Source organism: Rhinatrema bivittatum, chromosome 4, assembly GCF_901001135.1.
Source record: "Rhinatrema bivittatum chromosome 4, aRhiBiv1.1, whole genome shotgun sequence".
Lineage (NCBI taxonomy): Eukaryota > Metazoa > Chordata > Amphibia > Gymnophiona > Rhinatrematidae > Rhinatrema > Rhinatrema bivittatum.
Window position 1 is genome coordinate 286,997,051 of NC_042618.1, and position 21,238 is coordinate 287,018,288.

At 44.4% G+C, this 21,238-nt stretch overlaps 1 protein-coding gene across 1 annotated transcript in view; it reads right to left on the reverse strand.

Moving 5' to 3' along the window:
• Nucleotides 1-21,238, reverse strand: part of ITPR2 (inositol 1,4,5-trisphosphate receptor type 2) — a 1,380,003-nt gene that overhangs the window by 685,464 nt on the left and 673,301 nt on the right. Inside the window, 2 exon segments of the mRNA XM_029597493.1 lie at nt 3,179-3,379; nt 7,208-7,330. Coding sequence (XP_029453353.1) covers nt 3,179-3,379; nt 7,208-7,330 — 324 coding nt within the window.

Sequence of the window (21,238 nt, forward strand, 5' to 3'; positions counted from 1 at the left end):
GTATGTGTTTTTATAAGCATTAAAAAAATTATTTAAATCTTTTCTAAGGGAACTTTCACTCCAGGACCGGTAAGTGACCCTTGCTGATAAAAGCAATGAACATAACTGAAGTTCAGATACCACAGGGTAGTATGATGGTCCTCTTTTTCAAAGATTAAACAAGTTGTGCTATTCTCTGTCTTTTTCCGATTTGAAAGATAAAGACATAATTACATTTCTTTGCTTTACTATTTTTTTGTATGCATTATTGTTGGACTTTTTCGTGGGTGAGCAACAAAAAACGATCTGTTTTTTGGGATCTACTGAGTATTTGTGACCTAAGCTGGCCCCTGTCTGCAAAAGGATATTGGGCTCAATGAATCATGGTCTGATCCAGCATGGCATATCTTATGCTCTTAAATCCAGAGGATTGGGTTGTGAACCATTACTCTAGGATTAGAAGAGTTGCTTACCGGTAACAGATGTTCTCCATAGATACATAGGTACAACCAGATGACATAGCAAGATCAATTTTTACTTATAATTTCTTTTGATGTATTTTAGACTACTGAATAATGTATTAGCCTAATATTGTTTTTGTTACTGATTTTATTTGTATTATTTTGGATCTATGTAAACCGTTGTGATGGAACCCTCTAAATGACGGTTTATAAGATTTTATAAATAAGATTTTATAAATAAATAAATAGTACAAATCTGCCACATAGGTGTGTGACATCATCTGATGATGCTGACCGGAAAATGTGCTCCCACACAGCTGTGAGTCTCCTGTCATTCTAATAAGCTATCTTAAACTCTAAGAGGAAAGGGATGGGATTCCATGGCTGATCTGTCTTGCTGTCTACAGAGAATACCCATTACAAATAAGCAATGTTTCTTTCTTCATGGACAAGCAAGACTAGAACAGTCACACAAGCTTAAGGATGCACGAAAACTTGTTTTTTCTCTTTTAAATAAAATATTGTAACCCATCTCCTTTAGAAGTTGGAGAGAGAATTGAAGAAATTAATTAAATATACTCTTCAGAATTGTTTGGTCAAAATTATTAGTCTGACATAAAGCATTTTCCAGACAATAATGTTTTGAGAATGTATGAGTAGTAGCCCATTGTTGTGAGCGTCGACCCTTGGGCCGAGGCGCAGTTGATGCTACCTGTAGGGCAGAACCCTGCAGGTCCTCACCGTTGGCACGTGGATCCAGACAAGGCAAAGGCCCAAATGGAGCTTCGCTTTTACCAGCCCACGTTCCCCTTGGGCTGAGCCTTCGGGTACCAGGGCTGGAAGGTCTTAGGTGGGGGCCTCTACTTGTGGTGAGATCTGTGGTCATAGCAGGGTTAGAACAGAAGGAGGCAAAGCATATCCCATGGCAGGCTATGGTCAAAGGCAGGCAATAATCAGGCAGGTCCAGGAGTCAGGACGAGGTAAATATACAATATCTGTCCAAAGGGCAAAGGAGGGACGGACAGGAGGGCAAGGAGCGGAACAAGCAGGAGAAGTATATTGAAGAAATAAAGAGGCAACCAGAAGGACTGATGAAAAGACACGGACCACAGAGACTGGAGACAAAGACTACTGGAGTTGAAGACCGAAGTCAAAGGACACAGACTGCCAGAGCTGAAGACAGGAACTGGAACAGAGATAAGCGGTACTGGAGACAAAGACAAGTGAACTGGTGATGAAGACAAGCTGGAACTGGAGACACAGGATCATAGACAATGGCAACTCACACTACTGGAAGCAGGTTGACCTGTTGCCAAGGCACTGGAACCATGTCAGGAGAGGCCTTTTATAGGCCTCAGTAGCAGATGTTATCAGAAGGAACCACGGGGAATGCCCTGCCGTGGTCCCTTTAAATTCTGAGAAGGGTCACACCCATGTGCCTAAGGCATCGAGGCATGCAGGAAGTCAATGGTGGCATCCAGCTGCAGAGGACACCCTGGGGCAGTGGTTGTTGGCACTATCTTCGCCAGCATCCTGCTGTGTTGCAGAGCGGCTGGGACTGGGGAAAAGTAGGAGCAGTGATCAATGGGCCAACCTACAGGCCATCGATCATAACACCCATGTAGCAGCTTTGCAAATTTTATCAACTGTAGTTGATCTAAGATGAGCTAAAGATGTAGCTATAGCCCCTACTTGATGTGCTTCTGACCAGGAATTAAATTTCTAGCATTAAAAAGTTTGCACACCTCTCTGCACTGGGGAGTAATAGCTAATACCTTAATTAACAAAGGATTTCTATGGAGGGGAGTTAAGCTGTGCAAATGTTTTTTATTCAGGTTAGTGCACACATTTTTTTGAGCACAAAACTCCTTGCTATATTGGGAGTAGAGTTCTACATGCAAAATTGTGCACACAGCAGAGTACACCTTATTTCTTTGGGGCCTATGTTAAAAGGCCAAGAAGGGACTGTCCTCAGCTCATGACTAAGATCTTGCACATGTATCTTAACCTAAAAGATACATTTGCATTGAATTGATTGTAATATAGTTCAATCATATAAAAAAAGTTCATGTAACTTTTCCAAATAAAATATATACTCAAATATATGGACATGCACATCTACACCGGATTTATACTGATATTATAAGACAAACTATGAATACATCTGAAAAAGTCTCAATAGCTGCATATGCGATTACTTAAGCTGATGTATTTTGTGGAAAGGTACTATTTACCTATATATGCTGCAATCTGGCAAAAGTTTATGACAGGGCCTTTCCTAGAAACAGAACGTATGCCTAAAACTTGGTACATTGTCTTAAATAAAATTCTCAAAGTCTCTTTTGCCCTGTATGTTTGTTTTAGACTGTACGCTCAACTGAGCAGGGACTGTCAATATATGTTTATTGTACAGTACGGCGTATGTCAAATAGCACTATAGAATTATTAAGTAGCAGTAGTAGTGGTCCTGGCATAAGGTATTTGGAAAGTCTTCAAGACCAGATACATTTCTGTCTGATTTATCGTTTGCATTTAAAATTGGTCCATTTTGTTATGGTGCTGGTTATTTTGTGTTCAAAATATGTGTCTATCAACTATGAGTTAGGAATTTTTCTGGCTCAACACATATGACGTAAGGCAAGATACCCAGTGCTTCAAGGCAATATTGCACAGAAGTGTAAGTACATGTCCATATCATATATCTCAAACCATATTTATGAACCTTTAGCATATATTACCTCAGTCATTACTACATCCTGACATTTCTTCACATATTTGCCATCTGCTTTTACAATAGTCTGCAAGAACCTCAGGTACTCTACATGCCGTCCATGTGTCTCCACGCAGTGTACAAAGTGTTGAACTACCCTGTCACTTATTTCATTGCACAGATGATAATTATTCATGAAGATATGCCGCATTGTTTCCGCTTCCAGCAACTAACAAAAAGAGAATCACAAAATAAATACAGTGTTTTTTTGTGGTGTATGACAAGCTACTTTTACATTCTTCATTTGGCGCTTTCCATTCAAACAAAATTGAAATGCCACTTAGAATTTAATATCTTGAACACATACAGGCGCACACCTATAAGGATATAAAAAGGGTGAATGTTTAATTTTGTGAAAATTGACCATAATTTGCATGTTTGCAAATATTTGCCAATTACTTAAAAAGGGACAATTTTTACTTGGAAACACAAAGTTGAAATTTAATAGCCCAGCAGGCACCAAAAACAGGAGATATGCACACAAGTCGGGCCGTTGCATGCTGCGTGGATGTTATAAGGCACACGCATATGCACTCACCTTCCACTCCGCGCACCAAAAAATTTCTGAAAAAAGGGCAGGGCTTGGGTGGGGCATTGGTGGCTCCTGGATTTCTCAATGAAATCAGTATGTACATAGTTACGCACACAATTGTGCGCTGGGGTCCCCTGCCATGTAACTTTACTTCTGCTCTGGATGGAATGTAAGTCAGAAAACAAAAAACAGCAAAGAGGTGAGCAGGGTTTTAAAGGTTGGAGTTAATAGGGTAAAAGGGAGGCTATTTAATTAGGGGACTTAAGAAGTCCTATCCCTTACCTGGGCGAACTGGGAAAGAACTGAGAAAACTGGTAATTGCGTCAGTGCACATGTCAACTAAAATCCCCCCACTTACATGGTAGAAGCAGCATTTGCGTTCATAGGCATGCATCTACTTAAACTTGCATGCACGTGTGCACATACAGCCTATTTTGACCCATGCACACATATACATGTGTATATTATAAAATGGCCACATCCCTAGGCAGAAACCGGCAAACACAAACACATGTGTGCCCGCGTGACTGTTTCAAATATACTAGCATAGATATCAGTGGCAGTTTTTGACATTTTTAATCATTAAAAAGTTTTTAAAAATTGGCCTATGAAAGCCAGCAAAAAAATATTTTTCACAATTCTATTCAAAAATGTTCATATTAAATTCAATGGCAAAAAAGATTTCTGCAAAAATGAAAAGCCCAGCATTATTTTTTGTTTCATAGCAAATTTGCTAGTACATGGTTAGTGGTCAGCAGCATGTGTTTGGCAAAGAAATTACATCAAAAACGTCACATAAGGTGAAAAGAAACAATGTTATTACTTCTGCCTGATCAAAGTATATGGCAACCCAAGCCAGAAGAGGATAAAGCGTGTAAAATAAGCAGCTTTTGGGGGTGACACAGTCCTCAGTGTCATCTGCACATTTATGGATTGCTACTGAAACATATATGTTGATTTGTTGAAAAAGTTACTGATGTGCTTTTATTTTCCAATTGTTATTTACTGTTATAACTGTTTCTGTTCCTTACTAGAAGAACTTTTAACTAGTGAGTAAAGAGGACTAACAAATAACTTTTTAAAATATATATATCATTCTTAATTGTGCCAGCACTCAAGAAAAAAATGCAAATATCATGCCCTTAAAAGGTTTATTCCCAGGTAAATAATGCAAGAGTCTGTATTAATGGATTACAATGGAGTTAAATGCCACAATCCTGCTGATGTGAACCAAGTATAAAGCCTGGAGCACCTAATGGGAGATTCCATTATACTTCTAGGATGGTAAAATTGGAATCCCCAGGTAATTAAACTGACATTTGTCAGTGTACTACTGGCATTTCCTTTAATAAAAAAGTTATAAAAAGACTCTGGTATTAAAAAGACAGCAATTGCAAATTGTTTTTTATGAAACTGGACAGTAAGATCATGAGCATAAGGCTTGTTGCTGCACAATGAGTGAAGTCCCCAGCATGCACAGAGCGAGTACATTTTAAAGGCACTTCTACAGGTAAAAATGTGTTTTACCTATAGGAATGGCCCGCTCTAAGACTGTCCACTTGATATAAGGGTATACTTATGAGCAAATTGCCAATATGCACGTAAACTCACCCGCAATGTACAGAGAGATTCTTAGCGGCAGGGAGGGGTTTGCATTTACAAGCACACTTTTGCATTTTCAAAGCTAAGACAGTAACTTTCAAATAGCTGTGTGGGCACACATATACGTGCATATGCTGGCTCACACCCAGAGACACAGCCATTTTATAAAAGGGGATAACCTGCACAGAGCAGCAGTTACCATCCTTAACATAAACATAGGGGTAACCTGCATGAAGCGGCAATTACTACCATAAGCAAACTACTGGGCAGACTGGACGGACCATTTGGCCTTTTTCTGCCATCATATGCGCATATGATATAAAATCAGCTGTATGTACCTACATGTGCGAGACATTTTAAATGGATGCATGCACGTGAACGCAAATGGCAACTTTATTGCATAAGTGGGGGGATTTTATTAGATACATGTGCCAATGCAATTATCAGTTTCCCCAATCCATTCTCAGTTCGCCCAGTTAAAGGACAGGACTTCATAACCCCCTAGTTAATATGCCTCCATTTTAACCGTTTAGCCCCAACCCTTAAAACCCCGCTAACTAGCCTTGGCTTTTTTTGTTTCATTACTTACACGCCATCCATAGTAGAAATAAAGTTACATGGTAGGGGACCCCAACGTGGACTTGTGCACGTAAATACCTACTTGCACATTTCATGTTACATACTCAGACCGCCCATGTCCCACCCCCCTTTTTGTCTTTCACATTGGTGCATGTACCAGGAGACAGGCACATTCTTGGGAGCTTCTTTAAAATCCGCACGGCACGCACCGGCCCAAGATACTCACGTATTGCCCAGTGGCATGTGTAAGGCTTTTAAAATTTGCTTTTATATGTGTAGCTTTTCACAAAAAATCTATGTGCTCAAATTAGCAGGTATAATTATGTAGTGTTGATGAGATAATTTTTAAAGGGAAAGTACTGAATGTACTTTTCCTTTGAAAATTGGTCTAATTTATGCAAGTATTTGTTTTAAAAATTATATGGTGTTACAACATTATTCCTTCAGAGTATATATCTGTATATTGCAAATAGTGCTGAGCCACATTCACTGGAATTTACTACATGAGGTCCCTAGTGAGTTGCTCTACATCAGACATGTATTAGAAATAGTAGATATATGACCTTGAAACTGTAAAGTACTTTTGACTCCTAGATCATTTCTTCTACTACTTGAGCATAACTCTTGTCATCTATGTTAGTGGGCTATTGCCTGACCATGAGAGTACTTAGGTGGGGATTTTCTGCTTATCTGATGGGGTAGTATTAGTAACAGTAGTAAAGAGAACAGAGCTTGTGTGTGTAGCTCTTGTTGGGGGGGATAAAGGGACAATATTTCAATTTTCTTCAGTTTGGAGGCCTTTATAAGTATTTATTTACAAAAAGTTGTTTAAAAACTGGATTCTCTTTACTTTGTAAAATAATAAAATAAAATCATTCTGTGCAAATAATTATGTATCTTCAAAAGTTACATTTTAACTGTAATGAATACAGTTTGCCTGTGCTAGCAGTGATGGAGCGTGCATTCTCTCCCTTGATGGAAGCAGTCAAACTAGATCACCTGGAAGATGCCTCAGAATTATGATTGATAATTGTTTTGAAAAAGTATATTATATTCCACCAAATGATGATTTACTATAAAGTAGCAGTATATACTTATTAGTAGACATTAATGTGCATGTGGGCTATGCTGAATTGCTACATTAAGAAAGACTGGAATAAAACAGAACATCTAGAAGGGAAAAGCTTAAATTAAAATTTATACTGTATACCAATATGTATCACTAATTATTTTATTTCATATACATTTATTTCAATAATTGTATTTATTTCAACTCATACTTACACCAGGAGTAAGAAACAGATTAAGATTTTTGTGAAGAAGGATTTGATTCTGAGGATTCCCTCGGCAAAAGTTCTGAAGAAACACATGTGCTAGATTCATAATTTCATTCATCTTTTCATCAGTCTATGCACAAAATAAACAAAAATGGAACAAGTAATTTTATACTCACTAACAGCAATTCATTTTATAATGGATCTATGATTATATTTAGACACAAGCAAGCACAATGGGATCAATTTTCAAAGGAGCACATGGACGTGGGTATTTTATAACGCTCGTGCGTTGGCATACGCATGTTATAAAATACGATATTCGTGCGCACATGCAAGGTGGATTTTAACATCCGTGCATGCATGTGTGGGTGGATGGCCTCCTCCATGCATTGGGGGGGGGGGGGATTTTAAAAGCCCACACATGGCACCACAATCGGGTATCCCCCAGTTCCCTCCCAGTCCGCTCCAGTCAAGGAGCGGACTGGGAGGGAACTTTCCTATGCCTAACCCCTCCCTTCCTACCTCTTCTCCTCTCCTCCCCGACCCCTACCCATAACGAACAGTTTGTTTTTTTTTAATTTTTTACCTTGCTGCTCCTCTGAAGCAGCAGTAGATTTTGCGTGCTGGCCGGCTTCTGGCGTGTGCTTCCCCAGGACAGCGTCGAATGGTGCTGGCCCACCCATCCCTCCCCTTTGGAGAGGCCCGGCACTTTGGAGTGTACCGGGGTTTACGCATGTGGCCGGGCCCATTATAAAATGCGCGCGGTGTACACAAGGCCCGACTATGCACATAAACCCCAGTATTTGCACGTGCAGACCTTTGAAAATTTACTTGCATAGGTGTAACCACACGTGTGCAAGTGCAGTTCAGAGCCCTCTTGTTATGAAGGTCTTCATTAATATTGCAGCGTTTACCATTTTGACAAGAAATTTCATGTCAGAATTTCAAGTTTAAACTATGTTAAAAACCTATTATCAAATCATAGAGAAAAATCAGTAATTGTGATTTCTCACGTGACTGAAAATCAACTCATCCAATGCAATGTTAATGGAGAGGCATTAACCAATGAAAATGCTACTTTAATAATGTTTCATTTCACAATCTAACCTAAACTCAAAGAAATTAAAATTAAGATCCCTGAACATAAAATTAAAATAATTTCATAAAAGGTGACAGATTCACAGTATTGGAAAAAATTCCTACATTTATCCAAAGTACAGATATAGCATGGGTAGTGGCAGAACGTTTCTCCACATGACTTACAGAATATTACAGTTATTTGAAAACCAAAAAACTAGAGACACTTATGGTGACACACTGCATGGAGCAGGGATACTCAGTGAGTGCTTGCTGCCCAAATAAAAACAATTGGTGTATGGGTGATAATGAAGCTCGTTTGAACAGCAAAGAACAGCAGTGGATTTTCCAAATTTGGATTTGGAAACAGAACATTAATTTGAACATTCTGCATCTGTGGTATTTATTTTTATGTGCTTTTTGCAATAGGATGCTGGGCTTGATGGACCCTTGGTCTGACCCAACATGGCAATGACTTATGTTCTTATATTCTTATGTACAACTTGTGTGTGTCTATCAGCTGTGAGTTAACAACATTGACATCCCTTAGAAGTTGACAATACATTTAACATGATTATGGATATGCACATCCCTTAGAAGTTGACAATACATTTAACATGATTATGGATATGCACTGTGAATGGCTACTTTTCATAACAGGGAGAGTAATTTTCAAAATGTATTATGTGGGCAAAATGGTTCCCAGTGGAAATGGCTTATTATAAAATTGCCTGCCCAATCTATGGGTGAAATTGTGCACTTTTGTCCTGACTGAGCATAGTTTTACCCAGACTGAGTGGAGGCATTCCCAGAGGGGAATTTGGGGAGGGTTTGGACTTGCATACTTTTGCGTCTTCAAAATTAAGTGCATACATTTTCACCACTGTGCCTAAATCAGGCTGTTCCTCCAAACTGGGTGACCGAACGAGGAGGAGACTTAGCAGAGAGTTAATCAAGAGATCAATGGCATCTTTGAAAAAGCTGTATGCGTCCATTGCCAAAACTAGCCAAAGTGCACATGTGACAACAATATAGCAATACTGTATTAAATAACCCCTCATGGCAGAACCATACATGTCCCAAAGATATCACAAATTTGATTTTTTTTATTGTATTTGTTAATTTAGCTAATGGCTATTCATTGGTAGCTCACATTCACATACTATAGGTATTTCCCTCAGCTTAAAATCTAAGCAGCAATATTTTATCGCAGTAGGGGCAAAATAATAAGGGGGAGGCGTCTCTGATATTTCACCCCTCCCATATTGCAGCAGGTTCCCCTAGGCAGACCCATGCCTACCCCTCTGCTACCTGTTGAGGTGGCCACAGTAAAATAAAAAAAATAAAAACTTAATTCCATGTGTCGACTCCCCACCCCTTTCCAAAATCCCTGCCCATTAATAAAAAAATCCCCCTTCCCATCTCCCCAAACATTATGATAAGTCCCTGCCCCCCCCCCCACCCCATTCCTTTGATTAAATCCCTGGTGTCTAGTGCCCACCGCCCCTGAATCGTACCCCATACCTTTAGGTAAAATCGCAGGTGTCTAATGGAGTCCAGAGCATCCCCTAACTCCAAATCAGCTGATGCCATCTTTCATAAGAACAAAAGAAATTGCCATGCTGGGTCAGACCAAGGGTCTATCAAGCCCAGCATCCTGTTTCCAACAGAGGCCAAACCAGACCACAAGAACCTGGCAATTATCCAAACACTAAGAAGATCCCATGCTACTGATACAATTAATAGCAGTGGCTATTCCCTAAGTAAACTTGATTAATAGCCGTTAATGGACTTCTCCAAGAACTTATCCAGACCTTTTTTGAACCCAGCAACACTAACTGCACTAACCACATCCTCTGGCAACAAATTCCAGAGCTTAATTGTGCGTTGAGTGAAAAAGAATTTTCTCCGATTGTCTTAAATGTGCTACTTGCTAACTTCATGCAATGCCCCCCTAGTCCTTCTATTATTGAAAGTGTAAATAACCGAGTCACATCTACTTGTTCAAGACCACTCATGATCTTAAAGACCTCTATCAAATCTCCCCTCAGTCGTCTCTTCTCCAAGCTGAACAGCCCTAACCTCTTCAGTCTTTCCTCATAGGGGAGCTATTCCATCCCCTTTATCATTTGTTTGCCCTTCTCTGAACCTTCTCCATCACAACTATATCTTTTTGAGATGCAGGCAACCAGAATTGTACACAGTATTCAAGGTGTGGTTTCACCATTGAGCAATACAGAGGCATTATGACAGTTTCCGTTTTATTAACCATTCCCGACGATTTTAAAGTATTATCCACTATGATGCCTAGATCTTTTTCCTGGGTGGTAGCTCCTAATATGGAACCTAACTTCGTTAAACTACAGCAAGGGTTCTTGCACTTGTCCACATTTAATTTCATCTGCCATTTGGATGCCCAATCTTCCAGTCTTGCAAGGTCCTCCTGTAATGTATAACAATCCGCTTGTGATTTAACTACTCTGAATAATTTTGTAACATCTGCAAATTTCATAACCTCACTCATTGTATTCCTTTCCAGATCATTTATATATATATATTGAAAAGCACCGGTCCAAGTACAGATCCCTGAGGCACTCCACTCTTAACCCTTTTCCACTGAGAAAATTGACCATTTAATCCTACTCTCTGGTTCCTGTCTTTTAACCAGTTTGTAATCCACCAAAGGACATTGCCTCCTATCCCATGACTTTTTAGTTTTCTTAGAAGCCTCTCGTGAGTAACTTTGTCAAATGCCTTCTGAAAATCCAAATCACTACATCTACCAGTTCACCTTTATCCACATGTTTATTAACCCCTTCAAAAAAAACGAAGCAGATTTGTTAGGCAAGACTTCCTTTGGGTAAATCCATGTTGACTGTGTTCCATTAAACCATGTCTTTCTATATGCTCTAGGATTTTGATCTTGAGAATAGTTTCCACTGTTTTTCCTGGCACTGAAGTCAGGCTCACTGGTCTATAGTTACCTGGATCGCCCCTGGAGCCCTTTTTAAATATTGAGGTTACATTGGCCACCCTCCAATCTTCAGGTACAATGGATGATTTTAATGACAGATTACAAATTTTAACTAATAGATCAGAAATGTCATTTTTGAGTTCCTTCAGTACCCTAGGATGCATACCATCCAGTCCAGGTGATTTGCTACTCTTTAGTTTGTCAATCTGGCCTACTACATCTTCCAGGTTCACAGTGATTTGGTTCAGTTATTCTGACTTATCACCCTTGAAAACCATCTCTGGAACTGGTATCTCCCCAGCATCCTCATTAGTAAACACGGAAGCAAAAAATTAATTTAGTCTTTCTGCAATGGCCTTATCTTCCCCAAGAGCCCCTTTAACTCCTCAGTCATCTAATGGTCCAACTGACTCCCTCACAGGTTTCTTGCTTCGGATATATTTTAAAAAGTTTTTATTACGAGTTTTTGCCAATACGGCCAATTTCATTTCAAAATCTCTCTTCGCCTGTCTTATCAATGCTTTACACTTAACCTATTTTCTTCAAATGGATCCTTCTTCCAATTTTTGAAGGATTTTTTCTGGCTAAAATAGCCTCTTTTACCACAACTTTTAACCATGACGGTAATCGTTTTGCCTTCCTTCCACCTTTCTTAATGTGTGGAATACATATGACCTGCATCTCTAGGATTGTATTTTACAACAATGTCCATGCTTGTTGAACACTTGTAACCTTTGCAGCTGCACCTTTCAGTTTTTTTCTAACTATTTTCCTCATTTTATCAAAGTTTCCCTTTTAAAAGTTTAGTGTTAGAGCTGTAGATTTACTTATTGCCTCCCTTCCAGTTATTAGTTTAAATTTGATCATGTTATGATCACTGTTGCCAAGTGGCCCCCCACGGTTTCCTCTCTCACCAAATCCTGTGTTCCACTAAGAATTAAATTTTCATTCATTTCATTTTTTTTTTCATTTAAAAAATTTATTAATCGCTTAACACAAAAGGCCTAATCTAAAATAGCTTCCTCTCTTGTTGGTTCCTGAACCAATTGCTCCATGAAGTACCATATTTTTCGCTCCATAAGACGCACCTGACCATAAGACGCACCTAGGATTCAGAGGGGGAAAATTTAAAAAAAAAAAAAATTGTGCTAAACCGGCTCTGCGTCTGGGCGTCTTATGGAGCAAATTAGGGGAGTGCATAGCTTTTTTTTTTCTCCCTATTTTGTTTTCGGGTCTGGGGAGGGCCATTTCGGTCCACTCCCCAGATCAGAAAACTTTTCTTTCTCTGGGAACCCCTCCCCCCCCATCCCAACCCTTTAAATTAACACCCCCCCCCCCCCTGACCCCCCAAGACCTGCCGACTTAATTTCCTACAACCCCCCACCCTCCTGACCCCCCCCCAAGACCTGCCAAACATCCCTGGTGGTCCAGCGGGGGTCCAGAAGCGGTCCGGGAACGATCTCCTGGGCGTGGGCCGTTGGCTGCCAGTAAACAAAATGGCGCCGACGGCCCTATGCCCTCACTATGTCACTGAGACCGACCAATAGCAGCGGTCGGTCTCAGTGACATAGTGAGGGCATAGGGCCGTCGGCTGCCAGTAAACAAAATGGCGCCGACGGCCCTATGCCCTCACTATGTCACTGAGACCGACCAATAGCAGCGGTCGGTCTCAGTGACATAGTGAGGGCATAGGGCCGTCGGCTGCCAGTAAACAAATGGCGCCGACGGCCCTATGCCCTCACTATGTCACTGAGACCGACCAATAGCAGCGGTCGGTCTCAGTGACATACTGAGGGCATAGGGCTGTCGGCGCCATTTTGTTTACTGGCAGCCGACGGCCCACGCCCAGGAGATCATTCCCGGACCCCCGCTGGACCACCAGGGACGTTTGGCAGGTCTTGGGGGGGGTCAGGAGGGTGGGGGGTTGTAGGAAATTAAGTCGGCAGGTCTTGGGGGAGTCGGGGGGGGGTTTGTTAGATTTTTGTTTGGGTTTTTTTTTATATTCGCTCCATAAGACGCACATACATTTTCCCCCCACCTTTGGGGGAAAAAAAGTGCGTCTTATGGAGCGAAAAATACGGTAGTCATTTATTAGATCCAGGAACTTTATGTCTCTAGCAAGTCCTGATGTTACATTTACCCAATCAATATTGGGGTAATTGAAATCTATAGAAAATTAGTGGAAACCAAATCAATTTGATATTATGGCCTAAAAGGTATCAGCAAGCATGTCGTTGTGACACTTTGATAGTGACCAACCGGTCTACACATCACCCACCTTATAAAGTCCCTTTTAATGAAAACTATATTTTTTAAATTTTTTTGAATTTTTGTAAAACTCCTTACGGTGTATATTAGTGAAAGACTCTTTGTATTCAATTTAAACCAGACCCAACACGGCCCGTGTTTCGCTGTAACAGCTTCTTCAAGGGGCATGCAATGATATTTATGAATAGCGCTATTTATAAATATTCATAAATATCATTGCATGCCCCTGAAGAAGCTGTTACAGCGAAACACGGGCCGTGTTGGGTCTGGTTTAAATTGAATACAAACAGTCTTTCACTAATATACACCGTAAGGAGTTTTACAAAAATTCAAAAAAATTTAAAAAATATAGTTTTCATTAAAAGGGACTTTATAAGGTGGGTGATGTGTAGACCGCTTGGTCACTATCAAAGTGTCACAACGACAGGCTTGCTGTCACCTTTTAGGCCATAATATCAAATTGATTTGGTTTCCACTAATTTTCTATTGATTACATTGTGTGGTATACCATCGACTCTTTTTTGACTAATTGGAAATTGAAATCTCCCATTATTGTTGCACTGCAAATTGGTTAGCTTCCCTGATTTCTCTTAGTATTTCATCATCTGTCTGACCATTTTGTCCAGGTGGACGGTAGCATACTCCAAATGGTCATTGCTAAAAGATCATACCTGTCAGCTGGATTCATGGCCCATTATTGCAGGGTTCCAGAAGGAGCCCTAGTAAATGGCCTCCCAGTCCAGGACTATCTCTGCAATGACTATACTAGGTATGTTGTGGGCAGAACCGGGGAGACTTAAATAGGGGAAAAATTCCCAGATAGTTGCATGGCACCAGAACCAGCTCTGGTTCCAACTGAACTGGATATACAAAAGGGAACAGAAGAAAACTGACTAAAACAAATAAGGAAAGATGATGCATTTCCCATGTGAAGAAGGTTCAAACCTTTTTAGACGCATCATTAATTTTTATAAACAAACTGCTTTTAACCCACATAAATTGCTTTAAAAATTGCCTTCTAAATGAGCTACAAAACGAATACAATGTTGAGATTATCAGTTAAGTAATCTCCTTTTCCTTAGTGTAGACAGATGGACTCAGAACGAATGGGATAGTATCCGCGTGCTAGCAGTTGGAGACGGATCTGACGTCAGCACAGGGTATATATATCCCCACAGGAAGCATAGCAACTTAGTAATCTTCCTTGCAAAAGCTGTTATGGATGTGTGTACTGACGCTCAGTGAAAAGTGAAACAGGATTCCCCTGACCGATTGACAGTGGCTGGAGACAGCCAGCATTCACAACTGGAAGGCGTTGACACCTGGTAGAGTGTACGCTTTTATGTAAACAAATGCCATGGCTTACCTTGAATCAGTGAAACCCATGTACACAGGCAGCTGGGCGGGATGCTGAGTCCATCTGTCTACACTAAGGAAAAGGAGATTATCAGGTAAGTAATCTCAACATTTCCTGGCGTGTAGCCAGATGGACTCAGAACGAATGGGATGTACAAAAGCTTTACTCCCAGCCTGGGCGGAAGGCTGCCTGAGGCACATGTAGGACCGCCCTCGCAAATGCTGAGTCCTCCCTGGCCTGGACATCCAGACGGTAGAACCTGGAGAAGGTATGGAGGGAGGACCATGTCGCCGCTTTACAGATTTCTGCAGGCGACAGCATCCGGGATTCTGCCCAAGATGCCGCTTGTGCTCTGGTAGAATGAGCCTTGACTTGTAGAGGCGGAGACTTCCCAGCCTCCACGTAAGCTGCTCTGATAACTTCTTTAATCCAGTGGGCGATGATGGGCCGCGAGGCCGCTTCACCTTGCTTCCTCCCGCTGTGCAGGACGAACAGATGGTCCGTCTTTCGTAGTTCTTGTGTCACTTCCAGATATCTGGGCAGCGATCTGCCAATGTCGAGATGGCGTAATAAACGCCCTTCTTCAGATTTCTTCAAACTCGCCGTGGTAGGCAAGGATATGGTTTGGTTAAGATGAAACTGTGAAACCACTTTAGGTAGAAAGGAGAGAACCGTACGAAGATGGATAGCCTCAGGAGTAATTCTGAGAAAGGGATCACGGCAGGACAGTGCCTGTAGCTCCGAGATGCGGTGTGCCGAACATACCGCCAGTAGTAACACCATCTTCAAGGTTAGAGAACGGAGAGATAGTCCCCGAAGGGGTCTGAAGGTGGATCCCGCGAGGAAATCCAAAACAAGATTGAGGTTCCATAAGGGCACAGGCCACTTTAGTGGCGGACGAATATGCTTGACTCCTTGCAGGAAGCGAGAAACATCTGGGTGCTTGGCGATGGTCTTGCCATCCCTTCTGGGACCATAGCAAGACAGCGCAGCCACCGGAACTTTGATGGAGCTGAGGGAGAGACCCTTCTGAAGTCCATCCTGCAGGAAATCCAACACAATAGGGATTGTGGTCGCATGTGGATTGGTGCCGTGAGTGTCGCACCATGCTTCAAATACTCTCCAGATCCTTACGTAGGTGAGGGATGTGGAAAACTTACGAGCCCGGAGGAGTGTATCTATCACGGGCTCCGAGTAACCTCTTTTCTTCAGTCTAGCCCTCTCAATGGCCAGACCGTAAGAGAGAATTGAGCTGGATCCTCGTGGAGGATGGGACCTTGACGTAGAAGGTCCCGGAGAGGAGGCAGGGGAAGAGGCTCCCCTGCCAGTAGTCTTCTCATGTCTGCGTACCAGGGTCTTCTTGGCCAGTCTGGTGCCACTAGAAGAACTAGGCCCCGGTGATTCTGAATCTTGTGGATGATGGCGCCCAGCAGAGGCCACGGAGGAAAGGCGTATAGCAGAGTCCCTGGAGGCCACGGCTGGACCAGGGCATCGATTCCGTGTGAGAACGGGTCGCGCTTGCGGCTGAAGTATCTGGGTACTTGAGCATTAGACTTGTCCGCCAGTAAATCCATGTCCGGAATCCCCCAGTGATCCACAATCATCTGGAAGGCTGTGGGTGACAGCTGCCACTCTCCCGGATTTAGGCTTTCTCTGCTGAGGAAGTCTGCTGTGGTATTGTCCTTCCCGGCAATGTGGACGGCGGAGATGTCCTGAAGATTCACCTCTGCCCAAGCCATCAGTGGGGCGATCTCCAGAGATACTTGTCGGCTTCTGGTTCCGCCCTGACGGTTGATGTATGCCACCTTGGTGGCGTTGTCGGACATCACTCTGACTGCTCTGTTCTTCAGTCTGTGACCAAACCGAAGGCATGCCAATCGGACTGCCCGGGCCTCTAGACAATTGATGTTCCACGCTGCCTCTTCTCTGTTCCACCGCCCTTGTGCGGTGAGTTCTTCGCAGTGTGCTCCCCAGCTGCTCAGGCTGGCATCTGTGGTGAGCAAGGTCCACATGGGTGACGACATCTTCGACCCCCTGCTCATGTGGTTGGACTGCAACCACCACCGCAACTGGGTCCGCACTCTGGCTGGCAGATGAAGGCACGTGGAATAGTTCCGTAGACGGGGGCTCCAGCGAGAGAGCAGGGAGTGTTGTAGAGGTCTCATATGGGCCCTCGCCCAAGGTACCACTTCCAGGGTGGATGCCATGGGACCAAGAACCTGCAGATAATCCCAGGCTAAGGGCCGACTGGCTCCCATCAAATACTGGATACGCTGCTGAAGTTTCCACTTTCTCTTGGTAGTGAGACTGACTGTGTGTGCCCGGGTGTCAAACTGTACTCCCAGGTATTCCAGTGACTGGGAAGGCTGTAGGCAGCTCTTGCTGAGGTTGATTACCCAGCCCAAGCTTTCCAGAAGGGCGATTACTCTGTCGGTTGTCCGAAGGCTCTCCTCTCGAGATTTCGCCCTGATCAGCCAGTCGTCTAGGTAGGGATGGACCAGAATTCCTTCCCTCCTGAGTGCCTCTGCTACCACTACGACCACCTTGATGAATGTCCGTGGTGACGTGGCCAACCCGAAGGGCAGAGCCCGAAACTGGAAGTGGCGGCCTAGAACCTTGAAGAGTAGGTAGCGCTGATGATCCGGATGGATCGGGATATGCAGGTATGCCTCTGACAGGTCTAATGCCGTGAGGAATTCTCCTGGCTGTACTGCAGCCTTGACGGAGCGCAGAGTCTCCATGCAAAACCTCGGTACCCGTAAGTATCGATTGACTGACTTGAGGTCCAGCACAGGCCGAAAGGTGCCCCCTTTCTTGGGTACCATGAAATAAATGGAATAATGTCCAGAATTCACTTCCCAGGCAGGTACTGGGATGATGGCTTTCAAGGACAGAAGCCTTGCCAGTGTAGCTTCCAATGCTGCCTTCTTGTGTATGGGACACGAAGATTCCACAAACTTGTCCGGAGGGAGATGATGAAAGTCCAGATAATATCCCTCCCGGATAATGGCGAGGACCCACTGGTCCGACGTGATCTCGACCCATCTGGGGTAGAAGAGAGTTAACCTGCCCCCTATGACTCCGTCCCCCAGATGAATCGGCGGATTCTCATTGTGAGGCGCGGCCGGGACCCGGGCCCGGGCCTGCTCCCCTCTTGCGCTAATTGGTCCGAAAGCACTGATTCCTGGCCTGAGGACGTGGTGTCTGGTAGCGACCCCTGTAAGGAACAAAGCGCTGTGAATTCCTGCCCCTGGAGGGCCTTGGAAAGGCATGCTGGCCCCTTCTGAACCGATCTTCCGGCAGTCTAGGCACTGGAAAGGCACTCCATGTACTGGCCAGTTTATCAAGATCGCTGCCAAATAGGAAAGAGCCCTTAAAGGGCAATCTGGTGAGGCGTGTCTTTGAAGGCGCACCCGCTGACCATCTCCGGATCCAGAGCTGCCTCCTGGCAGCTACGGAGGATGAAATCCCCTTAGCTGTTGTCCGGACCAGGTCAGATGCAGCATCCGTGAGGAATGAAAGAGCTGACTCCATGTCTGCTGCTGGAGCGTTGTTCCTAACCTGTGACAAACAGGCACGCGTCACCACTGTGCAGCAGGTCGCGATCCGCAAAGATAGAGCTGCCACCTCAAAGGTCTGTTTCAGAATGGCATCCAGTCGCCGGTCATGAGGCTCCTTGAGGGCTGTCCCCCCTTCAACTGGAATGGTAGTGCGCTTGATCACAGTGCTAATCAAGGCGTCCACCTGAGGGCACGCCAGCAGGTCCTGGATAGCCGGTGCCAATGGGTACATGCCCGTCAGGGCCCGGCCCCCTTTGAAGGAAGCCACTGGTGCCGCCCATTCTAAATCTATCAGTTGTTGTGCCGCTTGCAAGAATGGAAAATGGCGGGCTGTAGGACGAAGACCTTCCAACAGGGGGTTTTGCGCAGAGGGTTCCGAAGCGCTGGGACCTGTAATATCCAACTCCGCCAGACACTGAGACACCAGGTCGGAGATATCCTCCTTAGGGAAGAACCGCCTCATGGTTCTATATGGCTCAATCCCTGGGGGAAGTTCCCCCTCGTCCGGGAGTTCGGACTCGTCCGATGAAACCTCCTGGTCTGATTGATCCGGACTGTCCAGCGGCGGGAGGTCCCGCTCACGATAAGGGCGTGAGGGTCCAGGAACAGGATCCGCAGGAGTCGCCACCGCAGCAGCAGCCGCAGCAGCCGCCGCAGTCGCAGCCACCGCAGGAACAACAGGAACAGCAGGAACCGCAGGGTCTGGACGGGAAGCCTTTTGCATCTGTACAAAGGCATGAATCCCCTTAAAGAGATCCACCCAGGAAATTGAAGCAGCCTCTAATCTCCGGGGTACAAGATCCCCCGGGATTCCCGATTGGTCGAGACTGCCCCCTAAATCCGGGGTAGTCCCTGGGGAACTATCAACAAATCGTGGCTGAGACCGGTCCTGGCCTGAGGGTCCCACGGCCTCCTCACATTGGGCATCTGGCTCATCACTGCGCGTGGCTCTAAGCTGGCATGCAGAGCAGAGGCCAAGGGCTTTAATGCCTGAGGCAGGCGACGCCGCCGCTGAAGACGCTGCTGCGTTCTGATCCATTGAAAAATATGTGCTGAATGCTTAATACAACAGGCGCGCAATAATAATAATATGCGGCAGCAATAGGCGCAACTGGCGCACAATAATAATAATATGCGGCAGCAATAGGCGCTTAATACAACAGGCGCACAAGAATAATAATATGCGGCAGCAATATGCACTGAATACAACAGGCGCACAATAATAATAATATGTTCTCAGCAATAGGCAGCCAAGAAAACGGCTCAAATTGTATGCAATATGCACTCAGCAATATGCAGATAGCAATACACACTCAATGGCTTTCAAATAGGCTCTCAGCAATAAGCGGTCAGTAATACACGCTCTATGGCATTCAATAGGCTCTCAGCAATATGTGGATAGCAATACACGCTTAATGGCATTCAATAGGCCCTCAGCAATATGCGGTTAACAATACACGCTCAGTGGCATTCAATATGCTCTCAGCAACAGGCGGTTTAGCAATACATGCTCAGTGGCATTCAATATGCTCTCAGCAACAGGCGGTTTAGCAATACACGCTCATTGGCATTCAATATGCTCTCAACAATAAGGCAATATATGCACAAGGAGGAATAGAGCCGCACCTATTACGGGCGCTCAATACCTGAACAAGGCCCCAAAATGGCGTCCTCCACGGCGTGCCACGCCGCCGATCCTCTTCTCCTCGGAGACCAGAAATAAGAAATGTACGTCTTACCTGATCCTAAGCGCTTCCCGGCAGGAACCCGGGCGGTCTCCGGCTGCAGGGAGAGAGGGCAAGTACCTTCACCGCCGCGTTTGAGGATATGCACCCGCTGCCTTGTCCATGCCGGGACCGAGGCGCCTCGAAACCTCACCCGAACCTCGCCCGGGGGCTATGTCCCTGCCGCGATTCGGCCGGACCGAGGACTTACACCCCCGGGGCGATCACGGAAATCACCCCGGGAAACTCAACTGGGGGAGGGACCTTAGGGTATCACCGCAGGAGTGCGGGGCTCGATGCTATAGAAGTTTTAGTAAGTAGAAAAAAGAAAAGTAAAGTAGATTTGGAAAACACCTTCAACTAGCGTGCAGGCTCTCCAAACTGCTTTGGAGACGGAAATTACTAAGTTGCTACGCTTCCTGTGGGGATATATATACCCCGTGCTCACGTCAGATCCGTCTCCAACTGCTAGCACGCGGATACTATCCCATTCGTTCTGAGTCCATCTGGCTACACGCCAGGAAATCAGATATTTCACAACACAGGACTTGTACCTGACTAAAGATATCCATATTGTTGGGGATCCATAGGTGGGAACACTACGGAGCATTCCCAATCCCCGGGAGAAGGGTGCCCTTGGGCCCTGGTGAACCAGGAGAGGAGATCCAAGAAAGCGCCGAGGCAGGTGAGGCAATGTCCCGTCTGGGCTGGAACTGTAAGCCCAGGCCCCCGCCGACCTGCATAGCCTTGGTGAGGCCAACCACGCAAGGTTGGTCTCTGAGTGGTCCTCCGACCACTCCAAGCCCTTTCGGACCAGTGCAAGGAACGGCAAAGTCAGCAGGCCGGACAGGAGACAAGGGCGGATGGAGACTCTGGGATTGAAGACTCAGACGTGGAACTTGGAACGAAGACTCAGACTTGGAGACTTGGCATGTAGACGAAGAGACTTGGAGACTTGGAAAATAGATGAAGAGACTTGGAATGTAGACGAGAAGACTTGGAGACAAGCAAAGTCCCTCAGGCACCCTACACAGCCCATGGGCTAGTCACGGACCACACTGGAGACTCGGACGAGGAA